General features: G+C 34.4%; 1 protein-coding gene across 9 annotated transcripts in view; it reads left to right on the forward strand.

The window, feature by feature from the left end:
• The window catches only part of LOC145684388 (uncharacterized), a 56,535-nt gene that overhangs the window by 26,656 nt on the left and 7,320 nt on the right, over positions 1-22,559 (forward strand). For 3 of the 9 annotated variants that reach the window (XR_014131293.1, XR_014131289.1, XR_014131294.1), the window contains 3 exons: positions 1,176-3,145; positions 10,843-11,410; positions 14,548-20,516. Coding sequence is in view for 3 of the 9 variants with exons in the window: in XM_081756650.1 (XP_081612776.1) it covers positions 1,176-2,886 (1,711 nt within the window). In the remaining 6 variants the exon portion in view is untranslated. Of the gene's footprint in view, positions 1-1,175; positions 8,852-10,842; positions 11,411-14,507; positions 21,459-22,559 lie in introns of those variants that run through there. The other 6 variants (XR_014131291.1, XR_014131292.1, XR_014131290.1 and 3 more) reach the window with 6 other exon arrangements.

Consider the following 22,559-nt stretch of genomic DNA (forward strand, 5'->3'; position numbering starts at 1 on the left):
TTCTGAAGTTGCACTGATGTCCGATATGGATTATAGTGTGCGGATTTTATTCTGCACATACATGACTATTTCGGCTACTGAGAACCACACATTTTTAAAGCACGTTTTATCTCCTTCGGTAATACAAGATTATTTTCACACATTCGATAAAACCACTCCCAGCAGCTCACACGTGAACCGTAATCATTGCCTGACATAGGTTGTACTTTTAGTAAATGATGTGCGCTTAACTAATGTCATAATATTTTCTATGTAGTTTCATGATTTCTTCCTGGCACTCTTGCAAGAGATCTTGTATTTACTAACTTTTCTTGTACTACACCTTCTAGTACATCATCATCCAAATCACAAATCCGCGGACACCGCTAGGACAAATCTAGTTCTGGGTAGCCGCGCAAAAAAAACACGCGCAAACATTAATGATGATTTGCTTGTGTTGCGGGATATTTTGCTTGACATAATCTGGTTGCTGCTCGCCTGTACCCACAAGCTTCACCATACATGAAAACTTTATCACCTAATTAGTCAAGTTGATAGTAGGCCAACTGGATCCTACCACTAAATATTCCCGATGTGGTTGAATATTATGGCGAGTGAACAACAGACAGCTAAGGTTCAAAACCACATCACCGTAAAGAAGGTTTTACATATGCAATGCGGGGATACACATCACATCAGCGTGCAATGTGTGGATACTGGATTCCCACAGATATTAGCACACTGTATATATTATAAAAGAATGTGAATGGGATAAATTTTATTGGAGTAGAAGGAACACGTGAAAATATACATCAGTAAATGGTTTTCTCTAGTATCATTAAGTAAATTACAAGGGTAAAAATACTAAATTTTACATCAAGGGATATTTTACCTAATAACTGTGTAATATCATCCCTTAGTACATTTGAAACTACACTACGTACTAGTTAGTTACTTTGAGTATGCCATAATAACTATCCTATCAAACATGCCGTTTTTCCCGTGATGATATGTATTACGTAGAAGCATTTTCTGACTTTTCTAGAATGTGTGTTACATTTAAACTGTTCTATTTTAATATAAATTTCTTTCAGAAGCTGTACTACTTTTTTTTTCTTGTTTTGTACGAGTGGAAATACTATTATTACAGTACAACTGATTAATTCACATCTAGTTGAAAATATTTTTACTTCCAGCACGAGCGACAATGGCAATAGTGGAAAAGCGCTAATGGCAACTAAGGCATATGTAGGAAATGATCGGGGATATGGTATGCGTCGGAATGGCCGCGGAGGATCTCATATTGAAAGAAATTTGAGAAACTACATGGTAGTAAATATTGGAGGAATTAATGAAGCACCTAATTTGAGTAAACATTTTTTACAGTATACAAATGAGGAACCTCACTCTAATAAGGATTATGAAACAGCAAGTAATCAAAAATCACAAAGAGTGGAAATTAATTTACTACATGTAGGCGGAAAACCTCACATTTGTAGTGAATGTGGAAAGCGATTTAGTCGAAAACATTATTTGAGTCAACATAAGCTAGTACATCTGAGATCTAACACATGTGATAAATGTGGAAAGAGATTTAAGGGAAGGACATCTTTGTTTCAGCACATGTTAATACATAAAGGGCATAAACCTCACACTTGCGAAGTATGTGGAATGGGATTTAGCTTCAAATCACGTTTGGCTGGACACATGTTAAGACATTCAGGACAAAAAGCTCACACTTGTATAGAGTGCGGAAAGGGTTTTACAAACAAATATAGTTTGAAGCAACACAACGTAGTACATACAGGAGAGAAAGCCCACAAATGTGCTAAGTGTGGAAAGGGATTTAGTACGAGATCATATTTGACTAAACACATCTTCCTGCACACTAGTGAAAAACCTCATATTTGTAATAACTGTGGAAAGAGATTTAATCATAGATCAAATTTGAATAGACATATGGTAGTACATTCCGTTGAAAGAAATCATACATGTGGTGAATGTGGAAAGCGATTTAATAGGAAGGCAATTTTGGCTCAACATATGTTGTTACATACAGTTGTAAAACGTCATGTTTGTTGTGCATGTGAAAAGACATTTAGTCAGAAATCGTATTTGACTAAACATATGTTAGTACATGAAGGTAAGGAACCTCATACCTGTGGTGAATGTGGAAGAGCATTTACCCATAAATCAAGTTTGACAAATCATATGCTTACACACACTGGTGAAAAAGTTCACCTTTGTGATTGTTGTGGGAAACGATTTAGTCGAAGATCAGATTTAAATGTTCATAAGTTGGTACATACAGGTGAGAAATGTCATATTTGTTGCGAATGTGGAAAGAGATTTCTAAGGAAATCAGAGTTGACTAACCATAAGCTAATGCACAAAAGTGACATCACTTACACTTGCAACGAGTGTGGAAAGACATTTAATCAAAGATCACTTTTCACTCAACATGTATTAATACATACTGGAGAAGCGTCTCACACTTGTTTTGAATGTGGAAAGACATTTACTCGAAGAACATATTTGACTAAACATTTGTTACTCCATACGGGTGAGAGATCTTTCACTTGTGATGTATGTGGAAATAGCTTTTGTGGAAAATCGGATTTGACTAAACACATGATAGTACATACTGGTGAAAAAGCTCACAGATGTAATGTTTGTGAAAAAACATTTCGTGGAAGACAATCGTTAAATTTTCATATGTTTATACATACAGGGGAGAAACCTTACACGTGCAATGAATGCAGCAAAAAATTTAGAAGGAGATCAAATTTGACTCAGCATATGTTAATACATACTGGCGATAAATCTCAGACCTGTGACAAATGTGGAAAAACATTTACTAAAAGATTGTCTTTGGTAGCACACATGCGGGTGCATACACATTCGTAAACGTACTCTTACGTTGAACATTGCAAACATACTTTAACGTTAAGTTTTATTGAACGTTGTATATACACACCTAATGCAAATATTCACTCGCCGGAGGCGAGTACTTCATCGCTGCGCGCGAGTATGTAATATCATACTAAGGCTAACTATATAATTTATGTTGTAGGATAGTAGCCTTCTTTCTGTGCCAGTAAGATTTTCTTGTTTGCATCCCTGACATACACGTTTGAAACCCCATGTTGCTAACAAATGTGCCAAGGTACTTGAAACCAGTTGAGTTTTTTTTTTTTTTTTACCATATATATCTATACAAAGGTACGATACTTTGTGTTTTTACGCATGTGGAAATAGATGAACTTAATTTTTTTTAGGTTGATAACATGTTACTTCATACAAGTAATTACCATGCAAGTGTAATTGAACATGCAAACAAAATAACGTGTTATCATACTTGAGTCCATACAAGGTAGCATGAACGGGTTAGTGATCTCAAACTACCGACAAATCTGAGAACTAAGTTCAGGTTATACCAAACAAGATGAGTGTTAGTAGATACAGGTAATAGAACCACCCCTTTGTAATGAATGATAAGAATAGTCTGTTTAGAGAAATCACTAAACGGTCAGCACAAACCTCACACATCTTGTAAATAGTGAAAATTTTCAGAAATTTTGCATAAAAGAACGTAGTATATTCAGGCGGAAAAGCATACGGTTATGACGAAAGGAAGAAATTTTTACTAGAAAATAATATATATATATATATATATATATATATATATATATATATATATATATATATATCTATGCTGAAACAAAAGAAGTAACGATGTTTCTATTTAAGTAGGGAAATTTTTCTTGGCTTCGGTTTGGGAAAAACGAGATCGATTCGAGTCGGGAGCTCTCGTGTTTCCGATTTTACGTTAGAGTGTAGGGCCATGTCTCATTTATTCTTTCTCTTCAAAGACACGTTAAAAAAACAATAACGGGAGATATTTAGTATGAAAGTTAATTAGATTAACACATGTTAGTGTATAGTTATGAGAGCCTCATACATTTACTTAAACAAGGAAGCAATATGGTTTAAAATATGTTTTTCTTAATACATTCTAGGATGTACAGATCAGAAACCTATAACAAGGGTAGGAAGGGATTTTGGAAAGCATTAGGTTTTATTAGATAAAACGACATGCATCTGACGACTGTAAGGAATTATTTTTCAGAGAACATTTTTAACGTTCAACATGTTAATAGCTACAACATGGACTATTCTAGTGGCTTAAGTCTGGGGGAATTCGGTATATATATATATATATCGTTTTAAATATACTTTAGTGTAACAAAACAAATATAACATTTTTGGGCAGTGTGACAAAAATTTAAGTCAACGTTACATTTGTTTATACTCATGAAGGAACAAAGATGCGCAAAGCCTTATACTTTTCAGGAGTGTTGAGAAACTATATGGGACTAGTAAAAAAGATATATCATGTCATTATGCAACACACATGTTTGTTCTTCTACAGTAAAATCTCTCACGTCTTAGTACTGCAAAGAAGAGTTGCTTATATGATTGTAAAAATCTTGAATGTGCGGGTAGACTTCTTTGAGAAACATTCAACTAACAGGTAAAGTTCCGCCTCAACTCAACTTGTTATACATACATATCACCAGAAATCTGGATATTCTGTGTGTGACGTCAGACTTACTTACAAACCACGTGCTAAAGAGCATGTGTAAGTCACCATTCGTGAAAGAATCTTTCGAAAAATGTGTTCAAAGACGAACGTGAGAATTCAAATAATAGCACATACAATAACAGCTATATACCTTCGTAATCTTAAAAAACAAACTGTATGACTCAACGAATTTTCTTCTCTCATTTAAGTGTCTAACGTGTAGTTATAATGAATGTCATGTCATCTGGGTTCTCCATTATTTCTGCCACATCAGATGCTTATTATCCTTGTCACAGCGACATAGGTTTTTGTTTCACCCTCACATGGGACTTAACATCCTATGCTGAATAGACTTAACATCCTATGCAACGTCGTCTACTTTCACGCAAAACAAACTTTCTTCTATCACGTAGCGCTCAACTTCTCTACAGATGACTCTCCATTCGCTCGAATTCGGACGGACAATCCCAGCATGTTGGGATCGTTCGCATTCGCATCTTTTCGTCAGTTTTCGCAATTCGCAGGTCGGCACTAGTCGAGGCACTCCAATTTATTTACACGTGCTGGGAAATTCGCAATCACATTTGGAAGATATGGAGGCGCGGCCTAAGGACCTCATTCATACGTACGATGATTTTAAACGCCTTTTCTTAGTGCAATATCTGAATCCCAAGGTTTGTAGGGCTCAGATGCGTTATCTTTTATCTACTATATATAATCCTCGTGTCCATGGTAAGGCTTCTGAATTTGTTTGGAAATTATCCAAGGGTATAAGAATGCTCAAAACTTACATGACTCAAGAAGATTTAGTTAACTATTTTCCTAATATGTAACCGCCCGAATACCAATTTACTTTAAGTCAAGTATAGATATCATCTGTCTCTGACCTCGCTGAAAGGTTAATGCGTCTGGAGGTTCCGGATAAAACCAAGTTGTTGATAGTCCTTTAGTTTCTTTGGAGTCTTTAAGTGCTAAACGTAAATTTCATGCTGACTCTGAGCGTTATCCTAACAAAAACAGAAAGCGTAATGTTCATTTTCATGTAAACTTAGCCGGAGTCACTGTTAAAGAAAATAACAGTAATCAGAGTTATTTAGTTCAGGTTTCAGATAACCAAGATAAAGCACAGATCAAGGGAAATTGAGTACAAGCGGGTTATCCAAATGTCAAAGATTACATCAATAATAAACCATCAAATGTTAATAATAATGGTAGTAAGAAAAGATTTTGAACTAACAGACGTAATGGTAAGGCCAACTTTAAGCAAAGAAATTATTTCAAAATAGTAATAATAATAATAATAGTAGTAGTTGCTGCAGGCCTAGGCAAAATAACAGATGTTAGAAGAGTTAATGCAAGAAATCAAAGTCAGGATAATGGTTCCATTGGTAATAATCAGTCAGCAGTTCAATGTCAGGTGACTTTACATGATCAATCTGAACCTATGGTAGCATCTTGTGCTTGTGTTCATTCTCATAGTCTTAGAAACAGTCATGGAACTGGTGACGCAGGATCTCCAACTTCTTCCGAGCCTTATGCTGAGTATAATTCTGCTTTAAACCAATAGTGCAGACTCCCGAATGGTCGCCTGTAGCCCACCAAGATGTAAGTTTGCGACTAAAAGATAATTTATCTAATAGAGATAATGGTACTTGGTTCACTCAAAAACCATTAAATGTCCTCTTTATTCTAAATGAAAATGAGTCATTAGATTGTCATAATTGTAACACGTTCATTGTCCCCATTCTTATCCGGCAGAACTGCTGGTTTCTCATTATCCTGTATAATAGCGGTTTTGAAGCTAACCGGTTAAATTATAGTATATGGAACAATATTCGCTAAACGTTGCGTAATCCTAAGTGTCCCCAGCAAAAAACATAACATTACAATCTTTTGAGATAATGACAAGCATAAAGTAAAAAGGATAAAAAACCTCGTATCTAGAATTTTCAGGTAATATTGTTGAAATCTCTTTCATTGTTTTGGACTGGAAGTCCGGTGTTCTACTAGGAACACCTTTCTTAAATAAGTATAATTGTGGGGGTGATTTTCCCAATCACGTCCTAACACTTTAAAGATGTTAATGGTGAACCCATCAAATTAAATTTCTCTTTGGGTAAGTTCAGTTAAGCCTGAAAGCCTTTTATACATGTAAATAATGAAGATTATTTGGGTCCTGCGAGCGAAATTCAAAGTACTATTTCTAAAAGAGCAGATTTGTCAAATGAGATTAAAACTAGACTGGTGGACTTGCTTCTTCGATACCGTCCACTGCTTTCTGAGCGTCTAAGACCTGTAAAGATAAAACCTTTAAGAACAGAACTATCCAAAAAGGAGCCTGTTTATGTAAGCCTTATCTTGTAGCTTACTCTGTGAGAGATCCCTTTTGGATAGCTGCTTCAAAAATGGCTTGAATTGGGAGTCATTGCAGAAAGGTTTTCTCTTTATCTTAATCCACTATACTGCGTGTACAAGCCAGACAAGCAATCGGTGAGACTCATCTTGGATTTCAGGCAGCTTAAGAAAAAGGTCATTGGAAGCAACGTACTTGTAGAACCTATCCAGGGCATTCTTGCACGTCTTAAAGGTTTTGTAGTATTTTCCAACTTCGATTGTCGTGATGGGTACTGTTGTTTGCTTTTAGATGAGAATTCCTATGAGAAAACGGCTTTCTTATTTGAAGGTAGACAATATTGCTTCAAATATCTGGTAATAGGACATACATCAGCTACTAGTCTATTCCAAATTGCCATGAATTGTATTTTTGATTTGAGTACTAAACACTTCATTTCTTGCTATTTAGATGACCTACCTTGTTTCTCAGAATCTGTAGATAAGCATTTTGAACATCTTGAATTCATATTGTATACCCTAATCAATCTAAATTTCTTTAAATTTCCAAAAGTGTAAGTTTCTGTTTTCTGAATTGTTATTTTTAGGTTATGTAATATCAGGTAAAGAGGTCAAAATTAATCCTAAATTAAATGATACAACTCTTAATTCTCCTGTGCCTAAGAATCGTAAACAATTAAGACAATTTTTATGTCTAGCTAATTGGAGACGTAAATTCATCAAAAATTATGCTGAACTAACAAAAATTTAGTAATTTTATTACGTAAAGAGGAATTTTTTTTTTTTTTTTTTTTTGGTCCAGAACAAATGAAATCTTTCGAGTCATTGAAGGGGGCACTAATATCCCCTTCTGCATTAGTGTTACCTGATGTGAATAAAACTTTCCACATCTTCTCAGATTCATCGGTAGTACCTATTGGTGGCTATATAGGTCAATCTGAAGAGAATGAGTTTAAAGTCATCTCATACGCTAGCCGACGTATAAAACCTACTGAAAGATCCCTATCAATTTTTCAGACTGAGTTGTTAGCTGTTGTGTCTTTGTGCAAGCGATTTGCCGATTACATTTTGGGTAAAAAGTTGTGGTTCACACAGATGACAAAGCTATCACACATTTAAGAACTATTAGAAATTTAGATACTAGAACCACTAAGTTATTGTTAAAATTACAAGAATTTAACCTGAGATTTGAACATCTTTCTTTTGAAGAAAGTTTTATAACAGATATTATTTCTTGTAACCCTCCTGAGAACGATGAACAATGTGGCTATATTTATGTTGTAAATGTTGTGTTTAGAAATTTAACTCAATCTTCTTTTGTACAGCTATTACTTGAATAACAAAGATCCAGTTACTTTGTTAGAAAGTATTTGGTTAAGCTAGAGGAAGGAAACCGAAACTTTTGCAAACATCTAGATCTAATTTACATGAAACAAGAAAATACTTGGAGGTTAAACATACCAAGAAATTTAGTAAACACAGTAGTAGATGAAATTCATAAAGAAGCTCATTTTGGTTCTTGTAAATGTTACCTGCACTGTAAAAATGTATTTTATTGGCCCAACATGAAGTGCGATATAGCAAAATTCGTCAATGATTGTGAGAGTTGTGCTAAAACTAAATCTTGCTTTCAATTAATAGTTAATCAGATCTGCCTCGTGGATGCTTACCGTCCACATCACAAATTGCGTATTGATTTGATAGGTCGCTTACCAAAGAGTAATAGTGCTGCTATCTGCTAGAAGATAGAATGCTGTATATTTGCTATCCAACATTACTATTACGAACAATTTCTATATAGATATATATTTTTCATTTATATATTTGTACATGCTATTATATAGTGTTTGAACTCGCTCCCAAGATAGCTTAACATGTCCCAAAGTTAGTACTGCACACATCGTGCTTTGAAATGTAAATTTCACTTCTAAATATATGGTTCAAAATCAGTAATTTGTGTTCAATTCCTGGGTTGAAACTTACATTACAAATAGCGTTTTGGTTTATGCATAGCGGAACTAAAAATCACTTAAATCTAGGCGATAGACAATCTACCGCTCAACTTCATAAGCGAGGTTTTTCATTCGCATTGGTTGCTTCATTGTTTAGATATATGGCACGAAGGCATTTTCAATAGCTGGTTGTAATCATTCACAATTAACATTGGAAAACTGTGTGCGATAAACGCAACGCTGCGGTAGCTACAAAATGAAGTTTTATTATATCGTAATACACGAAATGTTCGTCACCAGTCATGCGGTTGTCTAGTAGCGTCTTCGAATCTCTTCTGCATGATTTAATTTTTATAAGGTTTATGTTTGCAATTTACTAAAACAATTGAAATATTTATTTTTTTTAAAAAAAAGTATTGAGTAAAATTATTTGTTTACATGATTGCATATAAACCTGAGAATAAAATTAAAAATTACGAAAGAAATCATGCGTTACGTAACGAAGAGGTAAACCCCTTTTTTTTCCCTTTGTCACATTTCGTAGCGAAAGTCCAAACCTCTTCCCCCTTTGCCGCGTTACGTAATATGTGGACGGCCCCATATAATTTGTGTGTGTACGTGAAATACCATAATTTCTACCAATATTCGATAATTTTTAGTTACTGTTACGATAAATTGGTTTCTGTAGTCTGCGAACGTTAATGCCGCCTTACTTATATTTTTGATGGTTTTGAAAGAAAGATACGATACGATTACACATATGAACTTAAGCGAACATTGCACAACCAGCCGTAAGATGACATTAAGCACAATAAATACATTGGCTTTTACGTAAGATCGTTAATAAGCTTTATAGTGTAGCAGTTTTGTTTTGAAAATAGTAAAAAATACTTGGGTTCCAATCACAAGACGGAGTGAGTTTTGAATAACTTGCCACTTGTTCTTTTACCATAGTATACAACATAAAATTCTCATTCATTGTGTCTCAGCGTTTAGCGTAAATTGCATTTATTTTCAGGACGGTTCCATATAATACTTCTTCCACGAAAATAATGCTGAAATGACAAAAATATTATCTCGTTGGAAACGCAAATGTTACTTTATTGGAATCTGTGTTCTATAATGCTTCCAACGATGTGTCAATCATTACTCTGTCATAGATAGGAGGTCACCATGATCTCCAACGCAAAGGTCTGCATAGTCTTTCGAAACTGATATAAGGGTGTTTTTATAGGAATTTCGTTCTGAATTTTTATCTTCCTTATTATTGCAGCTCTGGCTACTATTTTTAAATATTATTTTCTCAAGTGTGTTGCCTAAACATCGTCATCATTTGGTAGCCTAGCGTAACAGCAAAAGTTCCCAGGGCCCTCAAATTCTATTTTTTTTTTTATTTTTAGAGGTTTCGGTTCTCCTTCTTCTATAAATAGGGCAGGAATTACACAAATGTTACCTCGTTGGAATTGCTTTTCATAAGCTTTTCAACGAAGTATCGGCCATGATACTGTGATAATTATTTATTATCGCCGTAGCCCAGAATGTTAGAGTCTACGATTTCATTGACAGTCCACGCGGGTGTTTAAAGGTTAATTCTCTTACAGTGTCATCTGAATTGGAGGTATAATATCAGTATATTTTAAAATAATTGGTTTTCTTGACCTCTGGTATTTCTTGGTATTGTAACAAGGCAAGTGATTACGTTTGACTTATTTTTTCGGTTTTGCGTCCCGTTCAGTATGTTTAAATGTAGTTATACTTGCTTTAGCATGTTTTATCAAGCTAGCGCTTTTGTGAATAGTGTCTGTTTAGGACTCTGTTTGGAAACTAGGTTCTACGAGCTCAATAACATGATATTCTAAATAATCAAAGATATCTTCAAACGAATTAGGTCAGTTTGTTTTTATTGTGTCTTGTTTCGTTGTATATACGTAATGTTTGATATTAATGAATGATTTCTATGTTTTCTGTTTTCAGAATTGTTCGTTTCTCAAATGCTGAGTGACAGAAGCCTCAAGTCTTTAACGTAATCATTTTTTATAACTAAGTAGGCCATGATTATTTGAACCTATCTCCAAGCAAAACGAAATGAAGACAGAAAATTAACCAGAGGAAGACTACGATTTTAAGCTATATAATATTGACGTAAATAATTTGGAACATAACTATCCTCTTTCAATATCTCTATGTCATATTCTGAATGGAAGCAAGAAACAAAAAATAGAATGGAGGAAGATAAAGAAGCTAAGCTCTCCATGTTACAACTAAACCTAAAGCATAATTTTAAATTCGCTTCAGAAGGCAATGAATTTGATGCAGTAGGAGATCGGAAGCTGGCTATGGAACCAATATGTCTGGTCAAACCTTTATCAATCCCTGATTTACTTGTAGATACCAACAGCAAATCAAAACTAAAAAATCATGATTCTACAAGTACTACGCAAAAGTCAAAAAATCGCATGTCTTGCATTATAGTGAGTGAAAGAAAACAAAACATTCAAGGCGCTTATTGTCGAGAAATAGATAGCACTGCTCAGAAAGTCAGGTATGTTCACATATCATCATTCTATCAATGGTACGGTATGTAGGCATTCAGTAGTGTTAAAAACGTGTCTTTTTTTAGGTACTTATATTCCCCTATTTTACTTTCAAAAATTTGGATTAGTAGCAGGAAGTATGCAGGTCTTACCAAAAATCTGATCGGAAGGAATAACAAAGATTTCGAGACAAATTTAGGTGAGGATTTGTCTTACATACGTCGAACCCCTTTACACACACATATATATATATATATATATATATATATATATATATATATATATATATATATATATATATATATATATATATATTGTATGGCGGTAAATTCGTTCTACAAAAGCAGACAAGTAATTCCTGAGAGCAGCGCAAAGATAAAAGTTCTAACGTACATGATGGGGGGGATAGCGTCGTTTCCATATTACAAGCTGCCGAAGGCGTGGGAAAACAAACTTCAGAGTTAATATAGCGCATACTACTGAGCGTAGGCGTGATGCATCTTAATATCATCAAACTATCTGAACTTGCTCTATCCAAATATTTAAATTTCCGACTTGTACAATGGTGACGCATGGGATTCACGAAAGGAAGTTAAAGATTTCTGGACAGTATATGACGTAAGTTAAGTTGACAAGAGCATGTAAAATACTTCTCACTACTTGGAAATAATACCCCATGGCAGAACAATACACATAGACGCAGATAAAAGATGGTAGATAAGGTAATTATGACTGTGCTTGGTTTCATACCTCCCTAAAAACTACTAGTAAAGACGTTGTACAAGATTTCACTGGAAACTTTAGGTCGCTACAATATAAAAATGCGTACAACACAAGCCGATAGGTAACAGAAAATAAAGAAATTCCGATTGCTAATCTGCTCATATAAAATCGCAACACTTTTGAGAACGTGTCTACCTTAACTACTAGAGGAATTGAACAAGCCCTACTATTAAGAAACAAACAAGAAATGCGTAGTAATAATAATAATACGCCAATTTCGAGTAGTTATGGATTTTGAAGTCACATTTCCATTTGCTAAATATCCATGACTTGTATGCATGTATATGTTTTGTGTGTGTGCGAACGAGAGAGAGTCTGCCTCCGTCCAATTTTGCCTTATTGCTTTATTTATCTCAGGAATTCAACCATCAACTTTCCCTCTCTTATCTACATTGAATTAGCGACAGACAAATTTGTTGGTATTATTTGTTGAGAGACGTCTGTCTTTTCAGAAAAAAAAATCTGGTAGGTTCAAAGCCTTTATGGTTTATATTACTGTGCGGAAAAGGTATGAACAAAGAGAAGCGCGAGGACATACCATCGAGCGAAAGATTCCTGAATACTATTAACTGGTTCAAGAAGGGACAAAGACTCACGGCGCTTTCTGCAGAAAAAAAATCCGTACCGTTGCGTACAGCCAGAAATATCGCTAATTATATACTACTTCCTCCGAAGTTTTGGGGCTCAATTTGGATTTAAACGACCGAAAGCGTCACTGTTCATCTCAGCCACCTCGGAAACTTTTGATTCGACATTAATATCGGTTATTTCCAATAATTTTTATATATATCGTCGCTCCTCCAGGTTGTTTAGCTAAATTTTGATTTAATTGGTATCTGAAGTGTCATTGTTCATTTTTCCGGAAAGAAATCGAAAAAACGGATTTTTACCAAGAGGTTCAATATTTCCGGAAATTTTACAACACTAGTTCAGACACAGTTGTACTTTCCCCAGCATTAAACTTTGATGTTATTCCGACGCAGTTTGCTGCCTGTCCTGTTTTAATAGTGTGCCCAGCCTACGAAGTCTGACATTTGTAACGAGGTGGGGTGCTCCCAACCTCTCGACGTTTGGACGTCGTTTCCCCTTGGTTTGGCCACTTGTTGAAGACACTCACCACAGCACTCCTCGAACACCTGACAAATCTTGCAATTTCCCTTGCCGAGTGTTTGTGAGTGAGTACTTGCTTCAAAATAATATTAAAAATTATAGAAAGATTTGCGAGACATTTGAGTCGAGTCGATAGTTCCACGAGCAGTCTCGACACGATCGAAAATTCGAGTCGAGAAATATGTTTGTCTCGACTCGTCCCGAATATTACTGTCTCGACTCGAATTCAAGTCGAGTCGAGATTCGAGACATGTCTCGACTCATGCGCATCTCTACTTGCGCCGCTAATGTACGATTCACAATCATGCATTTTTTTTGATAGTGCAGATTATAATTGTAAGACAGAAGCATGCCGCCTCAGCTCGATGGGTACAGTTTTGACATACTAGCCGCAAAATTTATTTTTTCACCGTTTTCGACAGCATTGATTATGAAAAGTCCTGACAACAGGCTATATGAACGGTTTTTCCTTACTTTGATGTAAGGAATCACTTGTTTCATTTCGTCGGTGTAGGTTATATACAATATACATATATATAGGAAGGTACATAAATAATAAAAAAATAATTAAAGAATGGAACTAGTATTAAATTGAGAAATAAACCGAAAGACACTAAGCCCTTTTGAGGATGATATGGTTTTCGATGGAGATTTTCAGCATATCGCCATAGTCGAAGCGATCTGTGCTACCAAGTCACTATCTCACTGCGTAAAACGGCCGTGGAATACAGAATTTGATGCAGAAAGCGCTTTGTCCACCGTGTTGGCCGGAACAGTTAGCGCTAATATATCACATCAGCTCACAAGTTGTTTGTAGAGAATGTGAATCAGATGAGTTTTATTGCAATAGAAGGAACACGGGAGAATAAACAACAGCAAATGATTTTCACTAGTATTATAAACTAAATTACAAGGGTAAGTATACTAACTTTTACATCACGGAATATTTTACCTGATAACTGTGTAATATCATCCCTTAGTACATTTAAACTACATAACGTACAAGTTTCTTAGTTCGAGTATGCCAAAATAACTATCCTATGAAACATGCCTATTTTTGCCCATGATGATATGTATTACGTACAAGCATTTACTGAATTTTCTAGAATGTGTGTTATATTTTAAACTGTTTTATTTTAATATAAATATCTTTCTGAAATTGTACTATTTTTTTCTTTTTCTTTTGTACATGTGGAAATACTCTTATTACAGCACAACCGATTAATTCACATCTAGTTGAAAATATTTTTAGTTCCAGCATGAGCGACAAATGCAATAGTGGGAAAGCACTAATGGCAACTCAGGCATATGTAGGAAATGATAGAGGATATCGTACGCGCCGGAGTGGCTGCAAAAGATCTCAAATTGAAAGAAATTTGAGTAATTACGTGGTTGTAAATATTGGAGGAGTTAATGAAGCACCTAATTTGGGTAAACATTTCTTAGTGCATACAGATGAAGAATCTCATTCTAGTAAGGATTATGAAATAGCAATTAATCACAGATCACAAATAGAAGAAGTTAATTTAGTACATGTAGACGAAAAAACTCACATTTGTAGTGAATGTGGAAAGCGATTTAGTCGAAAATATTATTTAGCTCAACATAAGCTTGTACATGTAAGTGAGAGAATTTACATTTGTGATGAATGTGGAAAGAGATTTAAGGGAAGGTTACCTTTGTATAAACACATGTTAATACATACAGAGGTTAAATCTCAGACTTGTGATATATGTGGAAAGGGATTAAGGCGAAAGTATTATTTGGCTCAACATAAGCTGGTACATGTAAGTGAGAGATCTTACACATGTGATGAGTGTGGAAAGACACTTAAGGGAAGGTCATCTTTGAAGCAACATATGTTAATATATAAAGAGGTTAAACCTCACAATTGCGATGTATGTGGAAGAGGATTTGACTTCAAATCACGTTTGGTTGAACACATGTCAACACATACAGGTCAAAAACCTTACACTTGTATAGTGTGTGGGAAAGGTTTTACAAAAAGAAGCACTTTGAAGCGACATAACGTAGTACATACAGGAGAGAAAGCCCACAAATGTAATAAGTGTGGAAAAGAATTTAGTTCGAGATCGTACTTGACGCAACACAATTTCCTGCACACAGGTGAAAAACGTCATATTTGTAATGTCTGTGGAAAGAGATTTAATCATATTTCAACTTTGAATGAACATATATTAGTACATTCAGTTGAGAGAAATCATACATGTGGTGAATGTGGAAAGCGATTTAATAGAAAATCAATCTTGGCTCAACATATGTGGTTACATACTGTAAAACGTCATGTTTTTTTCTGGATGTGAAAAGACATTTAGTCGGAAATCGTATTTGACAAAACATATGTTAGTGCATGCAGGTAAGGAACCTCATACATGTGGTGAATGTGGAAGCACATTTACCCATAAATCAAGTTTGTCTAATCATATGCTTATACACACTGGTGAAAAACTTCACCTTTGTGATGTTTGTGGTAAAGGATTTGGATATATATCAGGTTTAAATATTCATAAGTTGGTTCATACAGGTGAGAAATGTCATATTTGTAGTGAATGTGGAAAGAGATTTCTAAGGAAATCAGAATTGACACTTCATAAGCTAGTGCACAAAAGTGACATCACTTACACTTGCAACGAGTGTGAAAAGACATTTAATCGAAGAGCAGCTTTGACTAAACACGTATTAATACATACTGGAGGAGAGTTAAATACTTGCTTTGAATGTGGAAAGACATTTAGTCGAAGAACATATTTGACTAAACATTTGCTAGTCCATACTGGTCAAAGATCTTTCACTTGTGATGTATGTGGGAAAAGCTTTTGTGTAAAATCAGATTTGACTAAACACATGGTAGTACATACTGGTGAATAATCTTACAAATGTAATGATTGTGAAAAAACGTTTCGTCGAAGACAATCGTTAAATTGTCATACGTTAATACATACAGGCGAGAGACCTTACACATGCAATGAATGTAGAAAAAAATTTAGAAGGAGATCACATTTGATTCAGCATATGTTAATACATACTGACGAAAAACCTCACACTTGTGGCAAATGTGGAAAAACATTTAAAAGATTGGCTGCACATATGCTGGTGCATACACGTCCGTAAACGTACACTTAAATTGAACATTGAAAGCATTATAGTTTAAGATTAAGGTTTATTGAAGGTAGTATAAGTGCAAATACCCAGTCGCCCGAGGCGAGTACTTCGTCGCTGCGTGCGAGTATGTAATACCATACAAACGCTAATAGTACCATTTTTACTGTGATAGTAAGATTTTGTTGTTTGCGTCCCTGACATACACGTCTGAAACACCATATTATTAATAAATGTGCCAAGGTACTTGAACTTACATCAACTTTCTTACACCATATATATATATATATATATATATATACGAAGGTACGATACTTTGTATTTTTACGCATGTGAAAAGAGATGTACTTATTTTTTTTTTTTTAGGTTGATAACGTATTACTTCATACAAATAATTACCATGCAATGTAATTGAACATACAAAAAAAATAACCTATTATCGTGCTTGAGTCCATACAAGATAGCACAAACGGGTCAGTGATCTCAAACTACCGACAAATCTGAGAAGTAATTTCAGGTTATACCAAACGAGATGCGTGTTAGTAGATACAGGTAAAAAACCACCCCTTTGTAATGAATGATTAGAATAGTCTGTTTAGAGAAATCACTAAATGGTCAGCACAAACCTCACACATCTTATAAATAGGTGAAAATTTTCAGAAATTTTGCATAAAAGAACGTAGTATATTCAGGCGGAAAAAGATACGGTTATGACGAAAGGAAGAAATTTTTACTAGAAAATTATATATGTATATATATCTACGCTGAAACAAAAGAACTAACAATGTTTCTATTTAAGAAGGGAAATTTTTCGTACTTGGCTACGGTTTGGGAAACTGGGGATCGATTTGCGGCAGGAGCTCACGTGGTTCTGATTTTACGTTAAGTGTAGAGCCATGTCTCATATATTCTTCCTCTTCAAAGACACGTTAAAAAACCAATGACGGGATGTATTTAGTATGAAAGTTAATTAAATTAACACATGTTAGTGTATAGTTGTAAGAGCTTCACACATTTACTTAAACACGGAAGCAATATGGTTTAAAATATGTTTATCATAATACATAGTACAATGTACAAATCAAAAAGCTATAAGAGGGGCCGGAAGGGATGTTGGAAAGCATCACGTTTGATTGGATAAAACGACATGCTTCTGACGAGTGTAAGGAAGTATTTTTCAGAGAACATTTTTAACGTTGAACATGTTAATACATACAAAATGGAAAAATTTTGTGGCTTAAGTCTGGGGAAATTCGGTAGAAAAAAAAAAATCGTTTTAAATATAATTTAGTATAACAAAACAGAAATATAACATTTTTGGGCAGTCTGAGAAAAAATTTATCAACGTTACATTTGGTTTTACTCATGAAGAGACAAACATGCGCAAAGCATCATACTTTTCGCGAGTGTGGAGAAACTATATGTTAGTGGTAAAAAAGATATATTAGGGCATTATGCAACACGCATGTTAGCTCTTCTAGAGTAAAATCTCGCACGTCTTAATACTGCTAGGAAGAGTTGCTTATAAGATGGCAAAAATTTTGAATGTGCGGGTAGAATTCTTTGAGAAATATTCAACTAACAGATAAAGTTCCGCCTCAACTCAACTTGTTATACGTATATATCACCGAAAATCTAGTTATACTGTCTGTGACATCAGATTTACTATCAAACCAGAGAGCATGTGTAACTCACCATTCATGAAAGAAACTTTCTATGAATGTGTTCAATGACGAATGTGAGAATCCAAATAATAGCTGATACGATAATAGTAATTTACCTTTGTAATTTTAACAAACAAACCGTATGACGCAATGAATTTTCTCGTATTTAAACGTTTAACGAGTGGTGATAATGAATGTAATGTCGTCTGCGTTCCGCAATATTTCTGCCACATCAGATGTTTATTATCCTTGTCACAGCGACATAGGTTTCTCGTTTCACTCTCACATGGGACTTAACATCCTATGCTGAATAGTCTCGTCTTTCTTTAAGACGGACGTAAAATGGTTAAATTTTCCAAGTTATAATTACAACCAACATCGCTAGAACTTATGACGGTAGAATTAACTCAAAAAACTTGAGATTTTTTTTGTTCTATGAGTTTTGCTTGAGTCATTCAGTAGATATATAGGTAGAGAATATAGCAGATTCTTATGTATTTTTTCATAGCCTTCCTGATTTTGTTCACCGTATGAATATACAAATAGCAAATTCAGTAGTACAAAATAAATAATTAATATAAAATTTCTTTTCTATGAGAAGACTAACAATCTAAGATCTCAACCGTCTTTTATCCAACTTAAATATTTTTACATTATTTACGGAGTTGCGTGCAAATAAATCGCGGATTTTATATAAAAAATAATTGTTATATAAATGTTGAAATGGGACTTTTATTGCATAGCTACTGTTTCGATATATATAAAATATTGTAATATTTTCATATATTTTCTCACAAATAAAGTATAGTTTTCAATTTTGCGTAAAATGCTCTATATGAATATTTACTTGCAAACAAACAATTCCAATATTGTTACTAAATTACTTGGTTATCGTACACTAAAATGTAGAAACGTAAGAATATTCGTATACTACTACTAACAGTAGTCGCACACAATCTTTTTCGTTGACTGATCTTTGCAAAGAAACAGCCAGATACGTAACATCTCGTTCGAACTTTTCTGTCCCTGGAGCAAGAACACTTTACACACATCCCTTGGTTCAATTCAACAGGAATATATATTGTGTGGTTTTGCTCGTGTTTCTCATCCTTCTCTCTTGCTTCAACAATGCGTCCAAAACTTCTAAAAAGTGATTATCACCAACGCTCTGGAGAAACAAAGTTCGTCTAATATCTAAGACACAATTACCTTCAAAATTGAGCACAAAACACAAAAGAAAGGTACAAGTATTGTACCATCACTTATCTGTATCTTCCCTATCTATACATGGTAAACGTATGATAGGAACAATTAGCTATGAAAAACAGAGAAAAATGAGCAACAACCAAGGGGTTCTTGAGTAAAATATTGCATATTTATAAGAGTAACAACATTATCAACTGGGGTGCACTAGCATTCCACCCGAATAATTTGTAAATATTAAGAAGACAATTCATTAAGCACAATTGACTTCCTCCCAGAAGTATTTCATACAAATAAATAATTTGAGTCGTCGAATCTCATCCTTTTAGAAATATTTTAGGAGAGTAACAACAAAAAAATTACTACTGGGGTGTGTTTGCATCCCACTTGGTAAAAAGAAAAGTTTAATCTACAATAGAATAACATTGCCATCGTTGCATAAGCTATTGGTTTTCTTTTGCACTTACGGTTTTGTCTTGATTCTTTTACTGGAATAATTGAGAAATCTGTAAAATGTCCTTCTTGAATGACATCTCTACACAGTGGCAGACGCTCCGAGCATTTTATCGCTGGTTGTGACTGTTTTGATTGAACTTTTAATTTTTGACAGAATATAGACATTTGTATATACTAGATTTTCCTTGAAAATTTGTCAAATAGTTGTGTCATTTCCGAAAGAAACGGCCTGAAAAAAGAACAAAAGAAACAAAAAGAAAAGCTCTTATTACTTGATTTTCCCATTTAAGATAGTACGTTATTTATACTTCAGATAATTATATGGTATTTCATTACAAATGTAATTTGTTTCCATATAATGAGAGATAAAATATTTGTGTAAATTTGTTAGGTAATAGGGTAGAGTATGATTGATTTAAGTTTAATAATTCTTATATTACTTTTTAGTAGGGTCAGATCGAATGAACATTTAAGAGATGTAAAAATTGAATGTCAGTTTTTATATTCCGAAACAATCTCAAACATGGGTCAAAACGTAAGTATGGATATTATTGATGGAAGAATTTTATACTGTGGAGTAGAATTCTTCAAACTTTTAGAGTCCTTTTACGCTTGGCTGCAGCAAAATTGAAAAGAGGAGGTATATGCATGTTAGTTTGTGTATACATTTATTCTTATGTACAACTTAAACGGTTTCATAGAATATGATGAATGCGATGTCTATATGTTGTACATAGTCTCGCAAATGATACTTTGTGTGACGCGGACCTACAATTTAACGTGCAATCCGAATCACATCGCCTCCAGCCGGTAGCCGAATCCAAGTGTCACATACCATAAGCGTATGTTAACCGCTTAGACAAGAGGGAGATCAATTAGTATATCGATACTAGTTTTGTTGATGTGAGTAGAGTAGCGCTAACTGTTGCGCCCAACACGTTGCACTCGCCAATTTTTAATCAACATGAAAAATTATTTTATTCATGTGAACGGGAAAGTTACATTCCTGCTTTACTCTGAACGCTTTCGAGCGGATGAGAAAATACGTTGTTTCTTTGCATACAGATGTTCTCTAGACCTACTGGCATCGTCAGTAATCCAAAAAGAAAAACAATTTTTTACTGAACCAAATGCTAATCTCAGCAGAGTCCTTCGAAACTTCAAACTTTTTTCTTTTATTGATTGAAATTACCAACCCATCATTTTGGCTACTAAGACTATTTTGTATATACTTTTCATATGAATAATTATCAACGCTTGTAAATCTTTTTGGATACAACATTTTTACATTGCAGACCAGGTGCGACACACCGACTCTGGTATCCCAACTACCGTGGGAACTGTGCTCACTTTTCCTGTGAATTGCAGACAGAATGGTTAATCCCCACAATTCCCAATATGTATTCTTAATTACTTTACTGGTTTGTGTTGAATAATAATGTGAAGAATCCATCAGTTATAGACTGAATTCTTAAAGTTGGCCTGCAACACTCATTTAATTGTAATTTCTCTTTCTTCGTTCTCAAGAAATTATAAGACGTCTTACCAGAACTACCGAATGAACCACAAGTATATTTGCAGCAAGTATGAATATATATGTTTCTGCATTTCTCATACTAAATCTTTAAAGATACTGCCAACCAGAGACATTGCGACGGGATTTTCCCGAGTATGGGCAGAATCGATGAGTTCGTGCTTGGTGTGAGTAGAGTAAGGCATGAAATGCCTACTTTGGAGGAAATTACTTATGTTACTAGTATGTAAATGACAAGAAGTAAGTATAGCTTTTAAAATCTTACGGTACCGGTACCTTTTAAAATCTTTCTTAAAAATCTATGTTTTTTTTTGTTTTGTACTTTGCCTTATAACTCTCGTATTTGAGCTTTTCCGTCATGGCTTTTTCTGTTTTCTCAAGACTAGAGGCATTACAGAACACCTTACGTATGGTCTCACGTCTTCCTGCGTCGAGACATAATAGGTGATGACGTCATAACTTTAAAAAATATATTTTCTATTGTTAGGCCTATTTTTATTATTTTTTGGCAGGCTTATTTTTACACCTAGGAGAATGAAATTCTGCACAAACATTCAGTGCACTGTGTAGTATTTAGAAGACTTTTTCAGCTTTCTGCGTTAGAAACGGCGGGGTCCAGAGAGGCAAAATGATAAAAGACATGTAATATTTTGTCACCAAAAAATCCCTTCTTTCTCTATTTTTGCGCTTCAGATATATGATGAAGACATGCGAAAGGCAGTTCTATTCTGAACACAATGATAGATGAACCATGATTCTAGGATAAATATGGATGTCTCAGAATTTTTTTTTTACCGGAGACCAAGGCCATTTGCGGTATTTTGGGGAATAGTGGGATTCTTGATAAATATTTTACCGCCTTTACTATCCAAGCTAGAAGCTTAAAATTTAGTACATACATTCAGTCTACTGTGTAATATTTATCAGATTCTTTTCAGATTTCTACGTTCACAGGTCCGTTCAAGAAGACCCCAAAATGTTACAAAAATTTACCCTTTCCCCACAATTTGTACATCTCCTGGTATACGGTGTTGGCAATGAGGTATGAACCATGATCCTAGGATAAATAGTGGCAATGGATTAGCTGATTCACTGAAAGTCTAAAAAAAAAAAAAAAAAAAAAAACAAGATCTTAAAAGGGTATTAATTATTTTGTGTGATTTTAACTACAGACTCAATAGGAAAAGTGAACGAAATGATCCTTATATATTTTTATAAGTGCATCATTATTGCAACTAAGAAAAAAACCGATTGAAACTTGTGCTCTACTCAATCTCCATACTCATT

This window comes from Thermobia domestica, chromosome 4 (assembly GCF_964235325.1).
Source record: "Thermobia domestica chromosome 4, izTheDome1.hap1.1, whole genome shotgun sequence".
Lineage (NCBI taxonomy): Eukaryota > Metazoa > Arthropoda > Insecta > Zygentoma > Lepismatidae > Thermobia > Thermobia domestica.